This window comes from Oryzias latipes, chromosome 18 (genome assembly GCF_002234675.1).
Source record: "Oryzias latipes chromosome 18, ASM223467v1".
In the NCBI taxonomy this organism is placed as follows: domain Eukaryota; kingdom Metazoa; phylum Chordata; class Actinopteri; order Beloniformes; family Adrianichthyidae; genus Oryzias; species Oryzias latipes.
The window spans coordinates 11,958,131-11,985,087 of record NC_019876.2 but is presented as its reverse complement, the minus strand read 5'-3'; the positions used below and the strand labels follow the sequence as shown (position 1 = coordinate 11,985,087).

General features: G+C 40.7%; 1 protein-coding gene across 6 annotated transcripts in view; it reads right to left on the bottom strand.

The window, feature by feature from the left end:
- The window catches only part of LOC101169815 (serine/threonine-protein phosphatase 2B catalytic subunit alpha isoform), a 108,708-nt gene that overhangs the window by 48,661 nt on the left and 33,090 nt on the right, over positions 1–26,957 (bottom strand). For all 6 annotated transcript variants that reach the window (XM_023949035.1, XM_023949037.1, XM_023949040.1 and 3 more), the window contains exon 2: positions 7,791–7,991. In XM_023949035.1, coding sequence (XP_023804803.1) covers positions 7,791–7,991 — 201 coding nt within the window. The remainder of the gene's footprint in view (positions 1–7,790; positions 7,992–26,957) is intronic.

The window sequence follows — 26,957 nt, the reverse complement described above, 5'->3', positions numbered from 1 at the left end:
ATACTACATTTGCATGAAAAAGGCATGCTTTTATTTTGAAACTCCTCATGTGCTATATGTAAAATCTTTGTGTGGCTTTTACATTACGGTTTTTATGAGTAATATATTTATTAATTAATTTATTGAAAATGTGCCGTTTATGCCCCCCCCACACACACACACACAGATCCTACCTTTACTATATTGAATAAGAGGAGAGAACAACAGAAATTGGACAATCTCATCTGACTTTATCCAGTGAAGGCATCACCATGGAAACATCCCAGTGGCAATAAATCCTTCCAACAGCAGTGGTTGATATCACCAAAGAGAGAAAACAAAAACTTAGGCTGCTGCTGACCTGATAAAGGACCTGAATGAGCATCACCACTAGCAACAACGCGACACAAATGCCTCTAAAAGCGAGCGTGCTGCTCTGACCCTCACTAATAGAGCATGTGCATTCGCATTTGTTTTATATTTTTACTCAATTATAAAGCCCTGTTGAGGCAAGTGATAAGCTCAAAACCTTTCTCTATTCATTAAATGCTTATCGGTACAGGTAGGATGGCGCGGCGATGCCAACAGCTCAGTCAGTGTCAGCCGCTGCGTGGATGCGAGCGACGCCGGTAGACACAGAAAGGACGGGCTCGCTCAGCTTGATCACAGAGAACACGCCGTCCACCCATCGCTCGGCTCGGCTCCGCTACACCTCCAGGCGCGCTTTGCCTCCATTCCTCTTGTCACACATCGCAGCAAAACGAGGTGAGAGCCAAAGCCCACATACGAAGAGCAGGTGGGAGTACATTATCTGGAGTGAGAAACAATTGGTTCTGGCCATCTCTGGCTTGTGAGCTAAAGTGATCCCCCTGAGTAGCAGCATATCGAGTGGGCTGTGGGCATTACACAACCTGGTTCCAGAACCTACACAGGGCCAGAACAAAGGCTAGCTCAATGAGTGGATGAAATCCACTGTGCTGCAGACTGTCCTGCTTTGTTTTGGTTTGACTAATAGCAGCTCACAGCATTGATGATGGCTCTTTGGCCTCCTGTAGAGTGTACTGCACACATCCATGTGCTGGAGAACACTGAAGAAGCTAGGATTGAAGAGCAGCGGGGCAAGGGAAAGTTGGAACTCTGCCCGATGCATCATCTGCAAACATTTTGAACTTTTTCATTTGACTGAAAGCAAAATACAAGGTTAATAGATGAAAAATAGTAGTGAGCCTCATTTCTCCACAAAGAATGAAGGATAAATGGACATATTTTTTCAATGCTGTTGCATGCTCAATTTCATGCCAGCAACAAGCTCCAATATTGCTAATACAGAGGTAACCAAAGACCTGCAATCTATCAAAATGATGCTGACAATTTTTTATTTATGTTCCGAGGCCATGAGGATCTTTAGTTTAATTAAAAAAACATTATTTCTGATGAATAGGATTAACTAAAAAACTTTATTCACATTTTTACTTAAAAAATACATTATTTTTTAGGCATGTTACTAACCATTTAACCCCAAAGCCGTCCCTAGCGACAAGAAAAAGTTCTTCAGTCTTTGAAGAACTACTGTGACTCTGAACGTTTGCGTAATTAACAAAATTCAAATGAATTCTGCAAGCTGAGACAAGCAGCTTTGCGCTGATATACAACATGTCACAGAAATAAAGTGTTGCTTTTCCGTGCCGTTTTCAGAATCCGTTGCATTTACGCAAGAGGCCAGAGAGTTTCCATTCAAAGGGCGTCAATCCTGGTGCGACAACTCCAGTGTAAAAGTGTTAAGGTAGTCGTTTTTACGCAAATAGATCATGTATTTCTTCTGATCTTTGTAAGGTTGGTGTTAAAGACAAAAAATTAATTCACAAAAAGAGATGCAGTGTCAACAGCTGCTCATTTGGGGGCAGTGTTGCCCCAAAACGAGGTCCAACCAAAAAGAAAAAATAAAAATAAAGAAGAAAACCTTTAATCTTCAAACTATTGTATATCGAAGAGCGTATTTATTGCCTCACTATATCGCAGTTACTGTAAAGATGTTTTATAATTTTTCTGTAAATATAAAAAAGATAGTTTACTTGTATAAATATAACTAATTAAAAGTTGTTGTTTAATCAAAAGAAAACGTGTCTTTATGTCCATGGTATCAATTTCAGCAATTTTTGGTGATGAAAGTAGAATTTTCTTTTAACAGAGGACTAGAAAACATTATCCTAGCTTCCTTGGTCGTATGTAACAACAAGCAGATGTTCTATCAGCAGTAGTAAAAAAGTATTTTTAATAGTAAAGCAGGTGAAACATCATCTAAATTGGTGTTCTAGGAAATTAAAACGAAAGAAACTCTTTAATCCAAATGTATATTATTATTATTATTACATATTTTACATTTCGAAGCTAAAAAAGACAATTCAAGCCGCCCCGTTAAACAAAACGTAAGGTTAATGAGCATATCCATAGGAAACTACAAGCCTAATTGGCCTTAGTGATGCCTCTTTGGAGCTCTTCTGTCCACATGCACATGTGCATTTCACATTTGAAGGCTGAAGATTTACCAGCCTTGAAAGGCTCCAATGAGCAAACACACTCTAACTTACACTCATAAAGCTGCCATCTTCATCTCAGCCTAGCAGTCTTCATTTATTTTCTAAATGTACGACATATTCAGGAAGAAAAACACACGATCTGTTATGAAACAATAACGGCTCGGACAACTTGGAAGAGGCTTCGGCTCCTCCTCATAAATGTTGTCTCAACATCTAATAAAAGAGAACTTTACTAGAAAAATATGTTTTCCTGTGTTTGGACACAACCTTGGAAGCGGAGCCGCAGAGGAGTGCGAGAGATGGCTGTTGCCTGGTGATACGCTGACGGAAGCTTTAACGATAAATTAAGAGGAAGTTGAGTGAAAGCCGTCAGAGCCGCTTCAGTGGCAGCTTCCTTTGTTTCACCAGCCTCATCCTAAAAACCTCCATCGGTTTTCTGGACCCCTTTAGGAAGACGACTCAGCCCAACCCTTGCGTGGGTTGAGAAACTGAATCAATCTGGGGTTCGAACCCTTATTTTGACCATCCTGTGTCCCTCAGAGGGGGCCCTTAAAAACACATGCTTTGGATAAAAGCCACTAAATAAAAATGTAAGGCTGTTTAAGCGCAAGAGAATAATAGACAGGGCGTTTTGTCGGAGCGTCCAGGAGAGGCAAGCACGGCAGGGGAATGATCACACGCCATAGAGAGGTCCTTGTTTAAAAAGACTGGTGAGTGGGAGAAGGGTTGAGACAGGGGTGTTGAGTGGGAGGGAAAGAAGTGCTTTGTTGCTGCACTCGTACACACAAGTGGGTGAACAGGAACGCACGCCCCGCTCCTCGGGATCCACAGCTCGCACGCAGAACAGGGGCTGTCTGGGGCCCAGAACGCAGCACAACAAAGGAGGCGGGGCTCAACGCTGTATCCGCCGCTTGAACGGCTGCAACATCTGCTGCAACGCGCTGCGTCGCCTTCTCGCCATCTGAGGTAGTCTGACCACAACGGAAGGCCGAAACAGATCCTAAATGCAAACGACTTCAACTGTTGTTTTGCCGATACTTACATTTTTTTGATTAATGTAAGTATCGACTAATGGGTCGATTATTGGGTGTAACCATTAATGGACTTTTTTATTCTTACAATCTAACCAGATTGATTAGCCTGAGGCAAGTTGTTGATCAAATCGAGCTATATCATTATAAAAGTGTTTCTAAATGAAATAAATTCATCACAATTGATTGGGAAATACCATTTGGATTGAGGCACGGTAGGTTTATTTTATTATAACGTTAAAAAATTTCAGCGGACAACACACGTGGTGGCAGCTAAAAATAATCTAGCCATCGTGACAACAGTTGTCTGAACTTCCATCTTTCAGGAACGCTAGCGAACATTAAGTGCAAGATAATACAGCCACTATAGGAAGAGTCAAAACCCCCTTTAGGACGTGTTCCCACTTTAACCAAAGCAGCCCGTGTGATAGCATTCAGAAGAGAAGGTGATACGTTCTGCAGAGATCTGAGCCTACAAGCCGTGCTCATGGGTATAAGCCTGGACTTTCTTGTTGGGGGTTGGGATGATGGGTTGCCATAGATCCCTTGAGTAGGTTCTGATTGCGCTAACATCAAAGAGGGCTCATCAGAAAGTCTAATGGAGGAGGAGCGCACTTGACCAGGAAGAGAGACAATAGATGCTCTGGACGTGTGCGTATGCAGCGTGTTCACTCACAGGCAGCCTTGAATGAGATCAACTTCACATGCTAAGTGCTGAGGATAAATATTCAACAGTGTAACATTTAAAAAACGCAATTTAGAAACACTTTAAATCTGTGGAAATGTGAGCCAAAGGCCTTTTTTTTATTAGGTAAACTGCTTGGAAAACCATATCTGTGAGGTAAAATACATATTATTGTGCAAGTTTTTTTTTTATTTTTAGAGATATTAATTTCGGTTAAAGTGATTTTTAGAAACCAGAGATTTTTATAGGTCCTGTTTTGCAAGTCCAAATCAAGTCTCAATGTAGCGGTAGTTTTAAGTAAATTCTTACGTTTTTTCTCAAGTCCTTACATATAATTTATTTATCTATTTACTTGTCCTGTCCGACAGCTGGGCAAACACATGAGAGCTGAAGGCCTCTTGTGTTGGACATATATTACTTTAACAACAGGGGTTATGAATCTTCTGACACACCAGAGGTATGTCTGAATAAACCCCCTTTGTAATCGAGGCCAACCTTTATTCATTTTAATCATTTTTAAAATCTTTTGTGTTTGACCGAATGGAAAAGAAAAGGAGGGAAGAAGAGAGAGGGATGTTAGAGGGGGGAGAGGAGGGTGATTATAGAAGGGGGGGGACCATGAAGCAGCATAAAGCAACAAGTTTCTGGATGGTTATAATCATTACAGTGAGGTTCAGATGTACTACAAGTCTATTAGGGCGGGGCCTATCCACACACACACACAAATGTTATCAACATACCTGTTGGCTCCAAAAGTGTTTACATGTCAACATGTACACAATACAAATACTGTTCACACACGCATCCCTATCGATTCAAACCAACTAGTGTGAAACATTTGATTCAATCCCACAAACTATTTGTGTAAAGGTAAGCTAAAACCTGTTCTTAAGTGCGTGTTTATGTTCTTCTAAAATGGATGATGGAAAGTAGAAAAAAGGAGGGAGAGTTCCCAGTCATCCCCACACCAAGACCCCCGTTGCAGCAGCAGCCAGAACCCCCCCAACACCCGCAGGACAGCAGATAGAGAACAACTGCCCCCTGGGCAATCATATGCGCCACCCAGGCCAGGGTCAGCAGGACCACCACGGAGGCCCACAAAGCCAGAGAGCAGGGAGGCATTGGGGTACAGAGAGTCCAAGCTCCAGCCCAACCAGGACAACAGCCCCTCTGCCTCGCCGGGAGGGCCCAACGAGGGACCCAGCCCCAGAAGAGCGCCCACAGCCCCAAACGAGCACCTTACCACTACCCAGGAGTTCTGGGCATCCCCCCCCACCCCAACCCCAGGTACGAGTCAAGAGCCCCCAAGGGAGACCCACCCCACGCTCCAGGCAGCCACCCACCTGGTCAACGGTTGGTCTAGGAGAGAGCCAGGCAGGAGGAGGACAGGGGAAGAGGGGGTCCACAAGAAGTGTTGCAGACATGGCCCGACCAGGCTCACCCACAGTTGGAAATTTGGCAAGGCCCAGCGCTCAGGGGCAAGGACCAAAACCCACACCACAGGTCCCACCTTCCTTGTGAAATGCATGTGTGTGTTTGTGAGGGTGTTTGTGTGCATGTATGTGTGTTTGTGATGGAGTGATGGAGTGATGTATATTTTGAGGGGTAAAGGGTGTGTACTAAGGGGGTGCAGTTAAAATTGGTGGGTAGGGCACTGAGGGGACCTCTCCTGATTACTCACAGTGATGTCCAAGCACCCTCCCTACCAAGGGTCCTACATGTCTAAGGTGCAATTAAATTCGAGAGGGGGGGGCCTATTCCATATGGCAATCATGGGAGGGGGAACACTGCCAAGTAGCTCCTCCCCCCAAGGTGCATCGCAGGCTCATGGAAAGTCTCAAGTCTATCGCTGTAATTTGAAGTCTCTCGTCTTCTTTTCTAATGCACAACCTTTGTTAAGAAATAAATATTTTTCCCAAATTTCCACATCAAGTCTCTGCCTGTGAGACTTTAGTGCGACTTGAAGATGTGTCTCAAGGCAAAGTTTCCATTTCAGTGGGAAATTTAATGTCCAATTATTAATGTTGATTTTTTTATTTTTTTATTTTGTTTTTAAATTATTTTATCATCATGGTCAAAAGGTCATGTTCAAATAAATGACAATACATGATAATATAAGATTTAAGAATCTCAATAAATAAATATATTTGAAAGCTTGTTTTTTTTTTAACCTAGGGAAATATGTTTTGGTCATAAAACTAAAGAGTTAATGCAAACTGATTACTAAAACTGGGTTTTCTATTACAAAGAAACTTCAAAACCATGGGAAATGGTTGTGAATGTGGATGAGAATGGTTTTTTGTTTTTTTTTACCAAAGACATGACTTTTCGGGAAGATGACTCAGCCTGGAGCCCGACAGAGCTCATCGGGAAGAATTTTCCAATGATTCAATGTCGAGTGTTGCTGGAAAACCTGATGCCCTTTTCTGCCTCTCTTGCTTTAACTTTACAACTTTTTTTGTTAAGTCGAACACGTGAAACTATTGTAACACCAAATTTTTTTTTTGTTTTCACATTTCAAACACGTGCTGCATTGGGGGAAAAAAGTGGGAAAAAAAGTGAGCATCTTTTTCTTATTTCTAAAAATGTTGTAAACCTGATCTTCAAGTGTTTTTTAATGGGCAGTAACTGCTGACACTGACCAGCACTAGTTAAATCATAGATTAATTCTTGTTTGAAGATGGTTTTGAAAAAAAAAAAAAAAACCTGAACCCAACCAAGTCAGTTCACCACTAGCAGCACAACTTTACAAGAAATAAAACTAATTTGTATCAATACAGGCGTTCTTTAGATTGATACCTGATTATGGGCATGTTTTTTTTGTAAAAAAAAGACTGATACCGCTAACAAAAGTTACTGTGACTATGTTAACTTCCTACCTTGTTACTAATAACACACACAAAAGACTGATATAATTAAAAAAATAAGTTACAGTGAATATGCTAACTCCAAGTCTAGCTAGAAACACGTGAAAAAAAATCACAGCTCCACACCACTACATGTTAGTGTATTTACAATATCATCAAAACCTGTTTGGAATTCTTAAAAAACAGACTGACATTTTGACAGAGCGCTGTGTATTTCCTAAAATTGCTTAAACATTAATTAGCAAAACCTCAATTATTCCATATGTAAGGTGCTCCGGATTATAAGGGGGGGAAAAAAATCCTGTTTTTAGGTGTTTCTCATAGTGTGGAAAACACGGCAAATGATCAACTTCATGCATGTTTTTTTTTTTTTGCACAGTTCCTTATAATAAAGACAGGTGTGTTTGGAAATTCTGATTTTCATAGTGTTTTAAAGATTACGAAATCTTCACCTCTGGGGAAATAATGCATTCAAATGGGCTGATGACAAGGCGTACAAGAAAAAAGCTTTTAATGGAAAATAAAAGCACAAAAGGCCACATAATAGCGCACCGTGAAGTCTTATTGTGGAGGAACTAAATGGTGTGACCCATGACACCCGGACCGTTTAGTCAAATCTAGACTTCCAAGTAAGTCCAGACATCAGAAAAAAAGCAGTGTAGACTTTCTATTGAGTGTGTTGATTTCTGACCTGTCACGGGGGCCTCGATGTCCAGCAGATTCTTTTCTGAACGCAGGATAGCGGCTCCTTCTCCTATGAGCCTGAGGGCCACAGATTCCTCCACACGGCCCTCCTTGGTGAGGTGAGCTTTCAGCACATCCACTTTGGGCTTCCCGTCACTGTCAAACACCTCTTTAGCCGTCAACCGGTGGCTGGGGGGGAAGGGGACAGCTTGAGAGGATAAAAACAAAAAACAAAGAATTAAGAAGTAGTAAATACAACCGTTACCCCTCTATGACGTGCTGATAATCGAATATTCTTTCTTCGACAAATGACAAAACGGGACGCACGTCAAAGTCTGCATCGCTGAGAAAACGCATTCAAGCTGTTTAATTAAGGTTCTTTGCACTTTCCAGGGGGTCGCTCTCCCCCCTGCAGGACAGGGAGTTCACTCCTATGCTTTCAGCCCACCCCCTGAGACAATTTACCAGATTGCTACTGTGATCTGTGACTCATTTCATTCTCAGTAGTCAGAGCTGCACCGCACACTTTCAGCTGGCGAATGATAATGTACCGAAAAGTCTTTTACTTTCCGTGGAGCAGTCGGGAAAATAAGTCGAGTTTAATATTCAACCATCCGTGTATTTCAAGAAGAAGAAAAAAAAAAACCTTTTTATGTGTTGAAACAGCAGAACACAGAAATTCCTCTCAGTCTGACACGCATTTACTTATTTTTCAGTGGCAGTTGATTTAAAGAGTTAATTTGCATTTAGTCATGAATGCACTGAAACTATTGTGGAAATTAGAATAACCAACTCTGCAGCAAACCTGTCACTGTGAGTAATAAGTGGCTCGCAGGAACGGCTTTCCGCATCTATTCAGTGAACAAGAGCAGGTTTTTCCTTAAGACAGCTGATGCATTCAAACGGCTGTTTGCGGGCATCCTAATTTAAAGCTGAGTGCTCTCTAATCTAATTACTGCATGACGAATTGGATTAGTCTGCTGTTTTTTCTTGCATTTGGTGAAAAAAAACAAAAGTGAATCACAGGGAGCCTCCAGACAGCTCAAACTGCTACAAGAAAATGTTTGAATTTTACCTTACTCCAAACATCTTTTGATTTATTTTCAGAGCGTTCCCAGGGGTCTTTCTTTTAGGATTGTGCAAAAAACTTGTGTGGTTTTCTAGGACATAGTATCCACAGAGCGGCAGTAGTTGTTAAAAAAAAATTCACCTCTGATTTCTGGAAGCAACCCCGCCTCCCTTCACATCTCCCATAACTGAGAGCTCTCTGTTTACATCCTCTTCCGCTAGCTTACAGCCCCTCACAGCCCCAACCTAGAAAAACAAAGACGTACATGGATGTAGTCGTCTGCAAGTGGATGCATCAGAATGAAGCAGGGAGCTTTTGGCCCGCCGAGCGTAATTTCTAAGTAACAAATAGGATCTTTTTCAGACGAAATTTTATCATCTACACCTGATTTACAACAATTTAAATTAAAAAAACTTCAGAAATGCAAGTTTGAGCTTACTTTCCTTAATGTGTGTACTCCATTATCAGAAGAATACCACAGGAACAGGTTAAAAACACAGTTTTCATGGAAGTGGGTTCTAGAAACCGAAATGTAGAGGAGATTTTAAATTTAAAAAAGCCACAAAAGCGTGTTTAATCCACTGGAATAATATCATCCATTTACACCATTTATCCGTCTGCATGCTGACAGACAGTCTCTGGGATCAAAGCTGCAAGCAGGTGGAAGTTCAAATGATAGATATAATGGACCTGCATAGTTGAACCCTGACTATTTTTGCACTTACTATGCTTACCAACCAGAAACACCATAGGCTTAAGCGGTCAACCATAACTTACATACTTCATTTCCCAGAGTTTTTCTGCAGAAATATGAACAAAAACCTAAGATTTGTTTACTTTAATTTGTAAAGGTCCAGTGTCCAAAATAAAAACCCCAGATGGATGTTAATAACATTATTTAAGTCAATTCAAATGCATGTAAACATTAGCTCTAAACTGTTTTTAACAATCACAGACTCAAGAACGCACTCTTGTTATCTAAAGCCCCCCCCCCCATCTAAGATAGAATTACCCAAGGCCGGCCTCGCCTGAGCACCTGTTGCGCAGCTCAAGCCCAGGCCAAGGGCTTGGGGCTTTGAACCCCACAGTGGCGAACAAACCGCACAGCATTGGCGCCTCCCCTCCGGGATGCTGAGGACATGTAGTGCGAGCATTTGTGTGAGTGGACATGAACCTGCAGGGCTGGTTTTTTTCTACCTGAACGAAGAGATTCTCTCAATGTAGGTCAGGATTATCTACGGGGCAGATGCTGATTAAAGACGGCCCAGAGGTTTGTTCACAAAAAAATCTTTGAAACAAGTCAGAAACAAGAAAAGAAAGAACAGATGAAGCAGTAAAATGCAGCACATCATCATCATTATGATGACGGCGTAAAGCGTGGTTGGCTGTTCAGACGGCCATTTAAAGGCTTTTGGGTACAGTTAGTTTAGTGTTTCTGATTAATTAAAGTCGACCTTTACTTTGTTAAGGACTAGCACATGAATTTGTTTTGTCTTTGGAATGGATTTAAACAAAAAAACCTAGTTTGAAGGCTCTACTTCAAACAGTAATATTGCTTTCCCTTTTAAATATTTTCTTTACCTTTTAAGGCAAAAAAAAAAAGCTTTTTTGTTAGTTTTGATATGAAACATTTTTATTAATGACTTTTTGAAATCTTTAGAGATGACACCACTGTTTTCCATAACTGGGTTTTGGAGGGAAACTATCAAAGGTTATGATTCAATATCAACAAATGTGACAAATCATCCTCAACGCAAAAGCAAGACGGTGCCAGCTGAACATGAATACAATGATGGATAAATGCCAAAAAATCCTTTCTTTCAAAAGATCTGGCACTGATTAGTTTTAATTCCATTTTCTTTTGGCCAAGAAAACCTATTTGCGTGGTCTTTCTGGTAATTTTCCAAGATTATTGCACATTAAGCCAAGAAGGAGAAGAGTGAAAATTCCTGAAAGTGTCATTCGGCCTGGAGGCACATGTATGAAGCAGAGCGCCAAAGCAGTAAAACATGACGATGGTAGGGCCGTGTGAAGCGTTCTCAACTGAAGAGACAAGACTTCAGCTATAAGGACAGACGTCATCCAGATAAAAAAAATCAGTCTCTAAATTGAGATAGGATGTTTGGTTTGTCATAATGAGTGTTTGTAACTTTAATTAAAATAATGCTGTTATTGTAACTCGATGCTAATCGCTAACGCTTCACTGGAAGATGGTGAGCCAAAAAAACAATCACCAAGATGAACAATTATGATTGCCTAAGGGCAGTGCAGTGTTTCATGGTAACCAATTGGAGCAAACGTTTGATGCAGCGTGAAATTTAAAAACGTGCCATACGCAGTTACATGAACGTTCATTCAGCCGGTGGTGTTCACACTGGACACAGGGGGGAGGGGCTTCTTCTACTTTTGTTTTTCTACTGCTTACTAGCGCATGTCCGCCAGCTACATTTGGAAGAGGCTTGGTGTGAAATGTTAAAGCGGTGTAAATCCCACAAATCTTGCTCCAGTCTTTCTTTTACATCTCCGGTTCTATAAATGTCAGTCTGTAATTTCACCTCCTTGATCATGTTCCGTGTTTTGAAAAGAACGCGACCTACATGTCACTGCCAAATCAGAGTCCCTGATTGGTCACGTTATAGCAGCAAAGAAAGTTCAACCAATTGAACATCCAGTGTGCAACCAATGAATTCCCGTACTGTACTTAGAACCCACAACCAGACTTAAAAACTTGCGTAGCAATCTGTGAACACGAGTGTTCTGAACACGGAAGCCCATGAGAACACAGCTTGACAAGCAAGTATGTCCCACACCTGGCAGAGGTAGAGCGGTCAACCTCTGATCAGAGAATTGAAGGTTCAGTTTCTGCTTTGCCTGCCCATGTCCTTGGGCAAGACACTGAACCCCCTATTGCTCCTGGTGGTCATAGGTCGGCGTCATGTATGGCAACAGAGTCCAGGGCAGCCAGACAAAAAGAAAAACATTTTTTAGGTGGAGATATAAGATATAAGAATTATTTCCATACTATCGTCTCATGTTAAGAGAGTTTGACGTATTTCATTAGATACAGTTCCTGTCAAAACATTTTATTTATTTAACTGTTTATCAAACCAGTTTCTGAGATTGAAAGTTGGGTTTATTACATTTTGACTACACAGACAAACACACTTTGTTATTTTGTTGTTTACTATTGTTGTTATCAAAGTACAGGTTGTTTTCTTGCCCAGCTGTATCAGTTTGTTGGAATTTAGTTTCCTTTGCAAAAAAAGTTAAACGCACTTTAACTGTTTACTTATGTTAACTTCGTAACATAAGTAAAGTTTTATTATTAAGTGATAGTGGACTCCTAAAAAGAAGTTCAGATCACATAGCCTGAGTTTTCTATCTCAGTGGTCCGGTTGTTATCCATTTTGACATTAAAGGGAAAATCTTCATCACAAAGTTTAAGTTTACATTAACATTTGACAGAAAATGAAGATTCAATCAAATAAAAATGTTTCTGATTTTTGGAAACTTGTAAAAAGGACATTTATGAATTTTCCAACAGCATGGGTGAATTATGCAGAAATCTTTTAATAAAAAGGAAAATGTTCCTCTGCGTTATAAAATACGATCAGGATTTGTGTGAAAACAAAATATGATAAAACCTTTTGCCCTGAAAGACGATCTGATACTGGGTTAACTTCTCAGTGTCATAATGGTATTCTACTGGGGGGAAAAACTGATGTTGATTTTATCGAATTTTAAAAAATAAGAACCAACTGATACAAATCATCAACTTGTTTTATTGCATTTTTGTCATCTGTGAAAGAAATCTACTAATGTTTTCAAAGGTTTTTTAAACTACATTTCTTGTTGTAGCATTTGAATTTGAAAAATATTTTTTTCAGAAACCCAAAGCTAGAAAATATTAAATATACACACCAGTGGAACAACAGAGAATTAATCCTCTTTTAACAGGTTTTAACCTTAAAAATATCAAGATTTAAGTACTAATAATTGATCTAAAATTGACCTCTTTTGTAAGTAACCATGGCATTAGGAGAGTAATGCCCTTTGAGGTGTCAATTTTCAGAAATTAATGGACTTTATGAAACCAAGGTTCATGAAGGTTCCCACCACCATGTCATGCATTAGTTTTGGTTATACCATGGAAACCGTGATCTGTGTTTGTTATACCGGGAAAGACATAAACTGTTGTCAATAAACAATTGAAGTTCATATGAAGATAGCGGCACGTAGAAACCAGAAGTTTTTGTTCAAAGTGGTGACAACACAGCGGCGTGTTTGCCAAATCCTGAGGCTAGCATAACATTAACTCCAAAAAAAAAAAAAAACATTTGGAAGATCCCTTTGATTACATTCTCTGATCTCGGGGCCATATTTACAAACAATGAAGGAATTCTTGTTCTGCAGGCAAAAGAAAATCACCTCCCTGAAACAGTGCCAAGAACACAAGCCAAACAACTGTCTTAACAGATCCTGCTGTCACTCAATAACGTTAGTCATTTACATCTTATTAATAGAGATGCTTTTGACTGGTACAGATGACTGAGGAGTTCCAACACACTACATTTGAACTACGGTAGTGTGTTGGAATATCCACATTTTTAATTCAATTACCATAAATTCCGGGCTATAGAGTGCAACTGATTACAAGTCGCACCCTTTACATTTTTAAAGGGTAAACTATTTTATACACACACAAGCCGCACCTATATATTAGCTGCATAGGCCCACATTTAAAGGCACGCATTTTGCACATCTCCAACAGCTTCAGAGATGGAGAGGTAGAAACAAACACAGGTTGCATATTCTCCTTTCCAGTTTTATAGCATGTTTATTTGAACACACCCACCAACAGCCAAACAGCATGGAGGTCACTTCTGCTCACAGCCACCTTAGTAATGGTGAGGAAATTTAGACCCACAATTCCCCACTTCCCATGAGTCTTAGGGGCTGAAGGCGGGGCTAACCCCCATGTCGCCACACTGTGTTGTAGATTGAGGATGTGAATGTGCTGAAACCGCGCGCGCATGTGTAAGAAGGAGGGGAGAGCATGCGTGCAGCGCAAGAGGGAGTGAGAGCAAGAGGAGCTAAAGTCAGTTGGGGTGTGTGTTTATGTTTATTATACAGAGTGAAAGAGAACTGAAACAATGGAAGTCTTCCTCCTCAGTGTCGGATTGGAAAAGCGTCAGATAGTCTTCGCCACACACTCTCTCAGTCTCTCCTTGGTTGTCGCTGTCAGTTTGTCATTCTCATCCTGAGGCAAATTCCCTCCTGAGCTTGCCTCCATCACACAGCAGACCGGCTGTATGTGGTCCTGAATCTGATACGTCTGCGTTGAAGTAGGCGGGAACAAGAACATAAACATCAACCATGGTGGACGATGCTGCTGAAACCAGTCAGTGGAAGGAAAGCGAGGTCACCGATTGGATTAATATTTGGGGTGACAGCTCTAAACTGACGTCGTTCACCGTTGAGTACTCTGCGCATGCGGGTCACTTCTGGGTCATTTCACGGTCACACAGGAGATCACAAAAAATCGCATTTCATTGGAAATGTGAACGGCCTTGCAAAAAAAAATCGGATTTTTTTCAAAAAATCGGAATTGAGCATTAAGCCTTGCAGTGTGAACGTAGCCAGAGACGCTAGTCTGTTTGCGTTCGGCAGCTGTTTGCACTACATTTCCCATGATGCATTGGGTTAAAGTGACAGCGTCTCAGCGCACACTGAGTCTTCCTTTGACGTCTTGAAACCACAACGAACACACATCAAACAGTTTCTTCTAACTTAACTTTTATTACATCTTTTAGAAAAAACTGCTACAACTTCCAGCTTTTTCTGCCATCATTATCACAAAAATGCATGTGAGATTGCAGAGGGGCTGTAGATCAATACAATATAATTTTTGGATGCTGGTGTGCCGCGGGATTTTTGACAAGTTTAAAGTGTGCCGTGGCTCAAAAACATTTGAAAAACACTGGTCTAGATAAACCTATAAAAATATGCCAGATGGCCTTCCTGACACAACCCTGTATGTTATCCGGGCTGGGAACTGGCACAGGGATGTATAAATGATTATTTTAAGATGTACAAGATAAAATAATTATTTTACGTTGTATTTTTGTTTAAATCTTATTTTAAAGTCTTTCACTCGCTGCCTCTGAATTTTGGTCAGACTTTATCAACGAAATGTTTTCTCTGACGAAAAAGAAACAATAACTTAAAATAAACTATCGCTCCGGGACAAAAGGATTAACAAAATGTATTTAGTAACGCGTTCATCACCAAACAAAAAAATTAGGCGAAAATAGTACGGGGGTGATGGCATCCAATCAAAGCAGCTGTTGACGAGGAAGAGTGGAAGGAAGTACGAAGAGATTTAATCAGAAATCAGGGGCTTGTGTGATGAGGTTGCACATGGCTAATCGCGTTCATTTACAGACTATTGTGCATTTTGTGATTACTTACAAAAAAAACTACAGGATGTATCATGGTCAATCATTGGAAATATGTTTTTAATAACCCTGAAGGGATATGTCAAAGGGTTAACAACAAAAATCATTAAAAATTATACGCTTAATCATGACTATACATAAATCATAGGATGTATGAATACAAATCCTACGATTAATAATTAATTATTCAAAACATGCAATAAATTTTGATTAACTATACAAAACCATGGGACTGTTTAAAAAAATCATGTGATTAATTGTAATCAATAATAGAAACTATGTGATTATTTGGGATTAAATGCAGAAAATCATGAGATCAAACTTATTTAAAACCTTTTTTTTTAAAAAGACTTTCTTTGCTAACTAGAATGTTTTGATGTATGTGCTGTCATTTGTTACAATGCAGAAACAGAAGAATTTGATGACTGGTAAAAAAAACTAACATCTTTTTGGTTTTTGCAGAAGCAACACTTCAGAAATCCGCCTGCGATAGCATGCAATCACAACTAGAGATAGATTACGACTCGAGATAGACTACAGCTAGAGATAGAATACAGCTAGAGATAGACTACGACTCGAGATAGACTACAGCTAGAGATAGACTACGACTAGAGATAGACTACAGCTAGAGATAGAATACAGCTAAAGATAGAATACAGCTAGAGATAGAATACAGCTAGAGATAGACTACAGCTAGAGATAGACTACGACTAGAGATAGACTACAGCTAGAGATAGACTACAGCTAGAGATAGACTAGAGCTAGAGATAGACTACAGCTAGAGATAGAATACAGCTAGAGATAGACTACAGCTAGAGATAGACTACAGCTAGAGATAGACTATAAAAAGTCTGCAGTCGTTCATTCAGTTCATGCAGATGACTGTAAGGAGCTACATCTGTTTCTGCAAGCTGCCAAAGAAATGACACGCACTCAAGTTGAACTAATTAAGAAATAACTTTCCACAAATAACTTGGAAAGGTTCTTTTGTTGTTAAAAAATTGACAACTTTGCAACAAACAACTGCTGTTTCCTGCAGAGTTGAAAATGGAATCGCTGAACGCTTTTCTGGGGCTGATTTTTTACAGAGTAATGCCTTTACTGCCAAAGCATTTAAATAGTAAGAAGGGATACTCCCACAACACAAATGTTAAACTTGGGGTTAATTAAACAAAAAAGTCCAGGAACAAAAAATATTCCAACACGTTTTAGGTGATTCAGTAAAGAAAGCAGATGTTTCGGTCACTATGAAGTTAACCTTTTAAAGTCCCACACTGAAGTTGTGGGCATGACCATTAGTGTGGAGCAAGCCTGCAGCCATTTCCCATAACCCATTTGTTTTCACTCTCCTCCCATCTTACAACCCCTCTCAACCCCAACCTAGCAACAACAAATGGCGAGCAATTTTGAAGCAATCCAATCGTACAGTTTTAAGCAAGCTTTCAGCTCAGACGAGGAAAGAAAAAGACGAAGATGTACAAGTTTCTAGTCGTCTACAAGTGGACGCATCAGAATGGAGTGGAGCAGGGAGCTTGTGGCTTGCCGTAGTAGCTTCTACGTCACATCTACAAGTATTTTTTCATCTGCTCCCGATTAAACACGATTTGAATAATTAAATACTCAGAGTGCCATTTTAAGCTGAATTTTTTTATATATGTTCTCCATCATAAGAAAAATAAACACAAGAAGATTTTCAAAACACCAAAAACACCATTTCATCATAAAAGTGAGTGTTTAACATCTGAACTTTAACTCAAGTGCTGATGGTGTTTCTACTACCAGAAATCTTCAACAGTTTATGCAATTTTCGTAAATCCAGTTGATTTTGAAGGTGAGAAAAAAGCAGCTTTGCGCTGGTATGCAACAGTCGTGAAGTGCTTACGCAATTTCAGTAATTCCAACGGATACCGAAGCGGACAAAAAACGGCTTTATATACACATCAGTGCAAAGCCAATATTTTGACCGATAATTGCATGAACGTTTAAAGTGTAAACAGAATTACCACTGAAAAGGAAAAGTTTCCAAAACCACCACCAGACAGCGTTAAATGGATTCACCATTTCATGCAAACAAAAGCGAAAGTAGGAATGAAACTTCCATGTGGCTCACATAAGTTCTCCATTAGTGGGTTTCTTTTGTGCTTCCATTATTGTTACAATGCTTTCATTTTTTTTTCATGCGACTGAGAACTGCAATGCAGCTTTAAATCTAACTAGAGAAAGAAATGACACGACAGTAAGAGAGGGTCAGGGACAACTGATTTAAGTTTCCATGGTAATTTGTCTTAAATTAGCATTGTTATTTCTTGGCTACAGATCAAAGCCATCTACCATCAATCCAGTTTAAGCCCTTTTGAGACCAAGAAATCTTCTGAATGACTGGAAAGTGTGATAAATTTGTTTTAAATATAACAACATTACCATAACAACATTTAAAGATTGGATCCGTTTAAGGTTTTGAATGCTTTATGTTCTCAGCCTCATGTGTTTGGGATAAAGCAGGCATACAGGTGGGAATTTAGTTCTATCTTCCCCACAGGCTTTTAAAAGTGTCAAGAAGCAGAGGGAAAATGAGCAGCCTGAGCAGCAGAAATTGGAGCAGCTTTAGAAAAGAATCAGACAGCAGGAGGTGTATGTCAGATGTTTCTGGACAGATGGGTTTAATTGGAGAATTGAAGTAAAATATGCTGTCTTGGAGCTGACCAGCTCCTGGCTTCATTTAGCGAAGAACATGAAGTGCAAAAGCGATTTTGACCAAATCTGAGAGTTCATGCGTCTGTGATTCCTATTTTTTTTCTCAAGTTGCCACTTTTTTGTAAGATGTTCAATCCCAACATAAACACCTTTGAGGTCAACCTTCTTTATTCTATTTAGTAAAAACTAGAACCCAGAAAGGAACCAAAAGGTTTTTTTTTCCCTTGAACAGCAAAGTTAGTACATTGGTACTCTCAAACACACATACACGCACACACATTTTGCAAGGAAGGTGGGACCTAGGACCCTCTGTCCCCTGCCTCTTCCCTGGTGGGGGGTACGGGCCCCTTTGCAACGGCGGCCGTGTCCCCGGGTTGCCGGCTTCCTGGGCCCGGCGGTGCTCTCTCCGCGCGGTGGGGGGGGTTCACATTACATCTGAGCCGGGGGTGTTCATGTCCCTGGGGGGTGGGTTCTGGTCCTTGCTCCTGAGTGCTGGGCCCCGCCAAATTTCCAACTGTGGCCGAGCCTGGTCGGGCCATATTTACAACACCCCTTGTGGGCCCTCTTTTTTCCCCGGGGTTCCCCCCTCCTGGGCGGGGGCGGCGGGCCCCCTGCCTCGCTCTTCCCTGGACCAACCGTGGGCCGGGCGGGTGGCTGCCTGGAGTGCGGAGCGGGTCTCCCTTGGGGGGTCCTGGCTCGTACCTGGGGTTGGGGCGGGGGGATGCCCGGAACTCCTGGGTGGTGGTGGGGTGCTCGTCTGGGGCTGTGGGCGTCCTTCTCCGGTGGGGCCCTGCGTTGGGTTCTCCCGGCGCGGCGGGGGGGCTGCTCTCCTGGTCGGGCTGGGGCGGCGCTCTCTTTCCCTCCGTGCCTCCCTGCTCTCTGGCTCTGGGGGCCTTGCGGCGGCCCTGCTGGCCCTGCCCTGGGTGGCGGGCTTGGTCGCCCGGGCGGCGGTTGTTCCCTGTTGGTTCCCGTGTGGCGTTGGGGGGATTCCGGCTGCCGCTGCTGGTGCGGTGGGGGTCTTGGGGTGGGGATGGCTGGGCACTCTCCCTCCTTTTTTTCACGTTCCACCATCCATTTTAGAAGAACATAAACACTCACCTGGGCACAGGTGTTAGCTCACCTTTGTACTAACAGTTTGCATGACTGAATGACTGAAATATCTCACATTAGTTGGATTTAAGGCATAAGTATGCGTGTGAACACTATCTGTTTTGTGTACATGTCGACAGGTGGACATTTTTGCAACTAACAGGTGTGTTTATAACATTTGAGTGTGTGTGTGGACAGGCTCCGCCCTTTTTGTACTACATTTGAACCTTACCGTAATGATTAACAACCAGTAAACTTGTTGCTTTATGCTGCTTCATGGTCTTACCCCCCTTCCCCTCCTATTATCACCCCCTACCCCCCTCTCTCTAACGTCCCTCTCTCTTCTTCCCCTCTTTCCTTTTCCGTCCGGTCCAACACCAAAGATTTTCAGACATGTTTGAAATTAATAAAGGTTGGCCTCAATTACAAAAGGGGTTTATTCAGGCATACCTTTGGTTTGTCTGAAGATTAATAACCCCTCTTGTTAAAGTAAAATATGTCCAACCCAAGAGGCCCTCAGCTCTCATCTGACTGCCCACTTGTTGGACAGGACAAGTTAAAAAAAGAGAAAAAAAAAAAAAAAAAAAAAATTAGTACATTGGTTTTTGTACATATAGTGACAGCATCAAGTTTGATCTAATTTAGATAAAAATTGGAACGGACCATTTACATGAGACCCTTTTCCAATAAATAGTTGGAAATAGTAATATAGATGGAGTTTCAGTTATTAAGTGCGACTGAAAACCACTTCTTCATACTCAGACTAATGACATTGTTGGCCAGGGCTCACTGATTTTTATTCTGACGATTTAAAGCCAATTTTTCCACACGGTGGTCGTTTTCATCTTGGCTAAAAATAGCATAATTAAATCCCAGCCTTTTCCCAAACTTGTAAAAAGGACAGCCAATTATATAGACAAGTTTCAATTAAACGGCCTCGACCCAATTTAAGAAATTAGGTTATCAGGAAATGAATATCAGTACAACAGAAGGAAACAAAGGAGTTTTAGAGCAAAATTGGCCATGGTTTTCAAACCATAAGGTTTATTTAAACTCCTTCAATTTCTCAAAAATCAACAGTATGCCTTAATCATGAATTTTGGTTGGTTTTACAGACCTCTGATTTTCTGTAGTACATGATGCTCAAAAATCTATCCAACTGTGGTAAACTTCAAAGCTGCACCACTAGATGGATTGTCGGATCATTAAGGGTAGCCAAGTCAGGACCCTGGCAGAGTGATATGTACTTTTTCAACATAATGTACTGAAAAAGTGAGCGTAATGTTTTGTATTTTATGGGTAAAAACTTAACAATGTAGAGAGTTATTGTCAATAAAGTTTGATTTATCTGTAGTGTAAAACACTGTGCCGCGACTGATTATTGCAGATTAGACATGGGTTGTGTCTGATCTCCATCACTACTTCTGACTTAGTGCACTATAGTGTGCGTTAGCCATTTTTTTTAGTGTGCCCGAATCTACAATTCCAAAATCTAGTGCCCTAGAAATTTCACACAAGTCCCTGCAAACAACTGGTGTGCATCCAAACTCACTAGATTGGCGAATACAGACCACAATGCATTGCATTTCGACAGTTTTTCATGCGAGAAAAAGTTTTTGTTTTTTTTTAATAAATCATCTAAGTTTCTATCTTCAAAAAATAGTGAATTCATTTGAAGTCATCATAAAATTCGGACACGGCTGTTTTGATTCTTAATCTGCCTTATGGTCCGGTGTGTCTTTTGGTCGAAAAAACAAATTAAATTCTAGGCTACAAGCCATCTAGTGGTAACCTGGTGAATTGACCCGGATACAACTAGCCATTGTTCAATCACAACTCAAAAAGAGATGTGCTGTCCTTTGGTTTTGTTTTGTACTGAATACTAACAGTTACTCTGAATACCGTCACTTACACATCTGACGACAGACAAAGCCATTATTTATTAAATGGGATTTTCAGAGGCAGAGGTTTTCATAGAGTTAATTATGCACTATCACAACAAACACTCCTGTCCCAATTAGCGGCTCTCGCTTGTTTTTGCCGCACAGCCTGAATAAATGATGTCTGACTTTTGACAACACAAGCCGTAAATTACACTGATTTGCATTCTATGCATCACCAAAAGTAAAGACTCCCACTTTGAAGCAGCAAAGTTGCTTCACATATTCGTAGGCGGAGCTGATATACTTAACATCCATTTAAATGGTGAGATCCATACATTTTTACAATGTCTGTGTAAGAGAGAGGAGAGAGCGCGTGCAGCGAGGTAGGGATTGAGAGGGGCAGTGGGGGCGCGCATTCATGTTGTGTGTTAAGGAGGAAGGAGAACGATAACAAAAGAAGGCTTCCCCCAGAATAAATGCTATTGACTCTTTATTAACCCGGTCTGGAGTATCTGAGGGTCCGAACGGGGAAGTGAACCCCGGAGGAGGATCCACCTTCGGCTGTGGAGAAGGTCTCCCCCGCGCTTCTGACCGCGATCGGAAAGGAAAAAAAGTCATCGTGGAAAGGTTCAACACCATGCTCGGCCATTTCGCTGGAAATTTTTTTCAAAAACCGCCCGGTTGTGATAAGAGCCCTTGAGTTTTGCCTGAATAGAGCTGTCACCCCAAATATGAATCAAATCTGTGACCTCGCTTCCCTTCCACTGACTGGTCTCAGCAGCATCGTCCGCCATGGTTGGTGTTTATGTTTTAGTTCCCGCCTACTTCAACGCAGAATTATGATGTATGTAGCGCATCAATGACGTACGGGTCGGATTCATGTGGCCTGACCGTTCAGACAGAGGTGGCATTTGAAAAGATCGGATACGTATCGGATTCAGGACCACATACCAAAGTGGCCTGGGTCGCATTTGAAAAGATCGGATCTGTGTCATTCAGACTGTCATGAAAAGATCAGATACAGGTCACATAGGGGCAAAAAAAAAATCGGAATTGGGTCATTTCAGCCTGGATTGGATTTAACCCAAAAAGCCCCAACATCATTACATTTGTTTTCAAAGATATTTTGCTTCATTCAAGGATCTTGTGAAAAAAAGAAAGCGAACTCCAGTGCTAAAACACAAAATTTACTTGCAAGAAAACCTTGATGCAGATTTAAAGCAAGGAGTCAGAATGACCAGAATTTTCTCCTCTTTTTCTTTTTCATCTAGGTCACCCACCATCCCAAAATAGGTCAATGTTATGGTTTAGTCTGTTGTTGGATCAAACCAATTTATGGAAATAAATTTCTTAAAATCTAAGCTAACTATTTAACACGAGTGTTGATATTCTTTCGACTACCGCAATTGTAATTCCAGCGGATTCGGAAGCAGAGAAAAGCAGCTTTGTGCTGCTTTATGCTACTTTACAGTAGTGAAGTGCTAACGCAATCGATGTATATTAGCTGATTTTGTCGTGGAGAAAAAAAGCTTTGCTGTGTTATGCAGCACTTTACGTTACACAAAGCCAATATGCAATATATAAATACATATATAGTGCAAATGCACTTTTCTGCATGTCAGAATCTGATAGATTTACTTTAATTGTGTAAACATTCAAAGAGTTGCGGTAGGTCTTCTTCTACCTGCCCTTTACGCCTTGAGACGCTTAGGGAAGCAACAACATTTTTCCATTTCTGACAGTCGTCTCTATGAAGCCACATCATAATGGGTGCCTGTGGACTGCCACCTTTTCAGGTTTGGGGGGCTTGCGGGTCTCGATGACCCGGATAGCTTTGCTGGCTGGAGCTTTGTGCTCCTGGTAGGGTCTCCCATGCCAGACAGATTGAAGGGTAGAGGCCAGACTAAGAGCAGTCCACTTGCCCTCCAGGTAGGGGGTCTGGCACACTGCTAACCACCTAGTCCGAGGAAACTAATACATTTCCGGTGTTAACGAGTTAAATCAAGTCAGTAGACTGCTCTAATCTACACATCAGAAAAGTTTAAAGGCTTACAGTAGCATAATACTTTGACCCAATGTTTGCAGCAAAGGTCATACCATACAAACTATAAATTACCAGAGATGATTTGAATGTGCGAACAGAAGTTATTATGCAAACGCAACTTGGCTTCTGATCCTGCCTGTGATACCACTCTGCAGCTCTGCTTCCTCAGTCACACAAAGCAGCAGTCACCGTTCGTCTGATCCATTTGCCTTTTTTTTTATTATTCTTATTTTGGATAGCAAGGCCATGCTCTTTATCACAGCGAGAGGCAAGTGGCCTGCAGCATGAGTAACAGCACGCCCAAACAAATGAAAACTCCCCATCAAATTATAAAAATACCAGTTCTGGTGAGTCGGCACAGCTTAAGTGTTTTGTTTGAAACCACAACCAGAGAGGGAAAAATACAAAGATCAAATTTACAATAAAGAAATGGAAAAATGCCTGTTTTTTACTGTTCAGAACCACCAACATCAATCTCCTTGTGTACCACAAACACAAACTGAGCGTTGAATAAGGCTTAGGGAGGCTGCAACTCTCTCCAATGATATTCAGTGAATTAAATTGCATATAGGCATAGAATTAGAGGAAGATTAGCAGAATGCATGAGGCTCCGTAGGTAGCTCAAACACAAGAACATAGTGTTCACTGCAAATGATATCAACTTTAACCATCATACAGCAGAGCTGTTAAGTCCTTCATTTATTCACCATTTGGTCCCCAGGGGAAACTGATTACCCATCTGCCCTGAGGCCAAAGATCGATATCATGGCGGGATAAAAGTTGGCACATGCAACAATTAAAATTTACATTGGAGCCAGATCATTTTACTATATGGCCACCCTTAGGGGCAGAATATCATGTTAGCAAATCTACCCCAAAATATTTGGATTTTTTTCCCCCCTTGGTCTCTTTTCTGATTCAACCCACATAAAACTCTTTAATGCTGAGTCATTGTTTTAATAATTTAGCATTCCTGGAAAGCCTTTAGACACTGATTACAGTTGCAGAATAAAAGAGAAAGTACAAACGATAACCTGTTACAAAGATCTACACTCATTGAGAATTGGAGGAAATACCTACTTTAAAAAAATTGTCAGTATGCACTTTGAGACTAGGATATTGAGGGTTTTTCTATCATGTACCAGTTCTTAGATAGTGCCGCTCTCTCTGTACAACTCCTCCCACACGAATTGCTGTCCAAGCAAACTAAATGATCAGATCAGCCGTGTTGCTTTCTCTGCATTGATTTCCACAATTTGTAAAATACATTGCAAAAAAAAAAAGAAAGACTCTTGATTGGACAAAAAAAGACATCTTTACTTGCAAAAATCAACTGACTGTAATTCATCTCCATTTAACAAAATAGTCAGTATTTGACAGTGTGTGCAGTTGGGTTAGCACCCAATTCTGGTCCTTACCAAAGTTTCAAACTAACAACTGCACAAAAAACGACAAATTTGTGTCTTTTTTTTTAACAAAATGACAAACTATAATTTAAAGTTTCTCTGAACAGTACATCTCTTTAAGTTTTATTTCTTATAAGATTTAGCTTTTTTATTTTACCTAAAATTGACAATATTTATAACAAAATAAAGCCAAACTATTAGAACTCAAAATATTCCATCAATTTAAGGCTGAATTTAAGTGACAAACTAATAATTGCAAAGTTATATTGTTGTTGTTTTTTTGGTTTCAGGGGTTGACATAGCCCAGAAATTTGCACTGGCCCACAGGGCCAGTAGTTTTTGAAACTTACTGGACCTGCCTGAAAGTTACTGGCCCGACACCGCGCATAGCGGGACCCGCCGCTCCGCAGGTGCTTGCAACTTTAGGGGGGTCCGGGGGCATGCCCCCCCGGAAACTTTTAATATGGTGCAATTTGGTGCATTCTGGTGACATCACTTATTTCTACACTTTTCAATGACTGAAAATAGACCATATCAAACTTAAATCTGCTCTAGTCTGTTTCAGATGTTTTGAAGTGTAGTAGGTAACACTAGTTCAGAAGTTTTCATGGTGCTTCTAACGGCAAATATCGCAATAAATCATAAACCTTAAATGTGTTAAAACAATCTAATGGCAGCTTGAACCATTTAACGAATCAAATAAATCCCTTAATGCATTTGACCAATCGGATGGACGCATTCACATTGTTGGCCAATCAGATGGAGCCCTGTTATGTTAGATGTTTGTAACCTATGTCAACGTGGGTCATTTGGAGTATAATTTTTAAACTGGGAATGGTTATTTGGTTATTTTGCTGTTTGTTTATATACCGCAAATTATATCGTTATCGCAATTTTAATCTCTGATATCGCATATCGCGAGTTTTCCTCATATTGTGCAGGTCTAACTGAGATCATTCAGGTAACTAGAAATACTTACTGCTTACAGTGTTGTAAAGAAAAACAAAATTAAGTAGTTTAACATTCTACTGCATTTGAGTCTGAGATTCAGGTATTTGGAGTTGTCTTTGATTCTTTGACATTCAGCTTAAAGCTTAGTGGATACAGTTTCATCTTCAATGCATTCATTAAATATCTTGCTGTCCATACTACTAATTATACCCACTACTCCATCCAACATATTCCTATCTATTCCTGCCATGTCTTCCACATCTCTGACATGCTTCAGTCTCTCTTCAGTGACGGTGTCGGATTTATAATCAAATGTAATAATAACCCACTGGCTTATGCCTTCGTTGTTGCAGTTTAACATTGTTTTGTATTGAATTGTGACATTCAATAAAGTTTGAAAAAAAAAAGTAGTGAGCGCGTGCCGCGTGGTGCTCGGCAGTGAAAGCCGCGCGCGCGCAGGCGGGAGAGAAGGAGAAGTGATCAAAGGTTTCCCATAGAAACCCTTGGAGTCTGATCACAGGACTAGCAGAAAAACTAAATTATGAAGACGAGGTAAATCTACACGTTTTCGCAAAATTTACTTTATTGAAAAAGGTGAAGAATATATAAACCGTTAGATATTTTAGTGGCCCGAGCGGACAAGTGAAAAGTAAAGTCTTGTGGTCCGCACTGCTCGAAAAACAGGACCGGGCCAGCGGACAAATGGCTATGTCGAGCCCTGGGTTTTATAAATGGAAACGACTGTATGTACCAAGAAAATAAGCATCGTGTCTAGTTTAGCAAACACAAATACAAGCACTAAATAGTGCATGAACGTGCCAAAAATAATAAATAAACTAAAGTGAGGCATTTTTCAAATATCATTGTTGTTCTCATCATTTATCATTAATAAAATAGTCAGAGCATTTTATGTTATGTACTCCAGAAAATTATTTTAAACCACTAAAAACACAAATCCAAAAATCTAACAGAATCCAAGACGTATCCAAAACCTAGGAGTATAGCTGTGACGGTGTGGGATTTTTGATCACCGCTGTGATGAACCAGCAGGGGGCGCGGTGACGCAGTAAACCGCACGAATAATTAGAATGCAGTAAATTTGCCGTATTTCCTCGCGAGACGGAAACCTCTGTTGTAGAATGAGGATGTGTATGTGCTGCTGAAACGACGCGCGTGTGTGTAAGAAGAAGAAGCGTGTGCAGCGCAAGAGGGAGTGAGAGGCGCGGCTGTAGGGAGTGAAGAACAGTAATAAATGGTTTCTCCCAGAAACCTTTGAAGTCTCAACACAGGACTAGAAGAAAAAGTAAATTATCAGCAAAGATGAATGTGTTTAATGTGTTTATTATAGTTCCAATCAAGCACCACATGCAGAACCTTAAAAAAAAAAACGTGAAAAATACGAAATTTAAAAAACAAAAAAACCTGCGGTGATGATAATTGCATCACCGCGGTGATGCAGTTATCGTTTACACCCCAACGTAGGAAGCAACAATAGAGGATCCTAACAAACCACAGTTGACGAAGGAGGGTCTAAGGGGCAATGCCCAGGTTAGTTTAGCCTGTTTAGTTTAGTTTAGCAA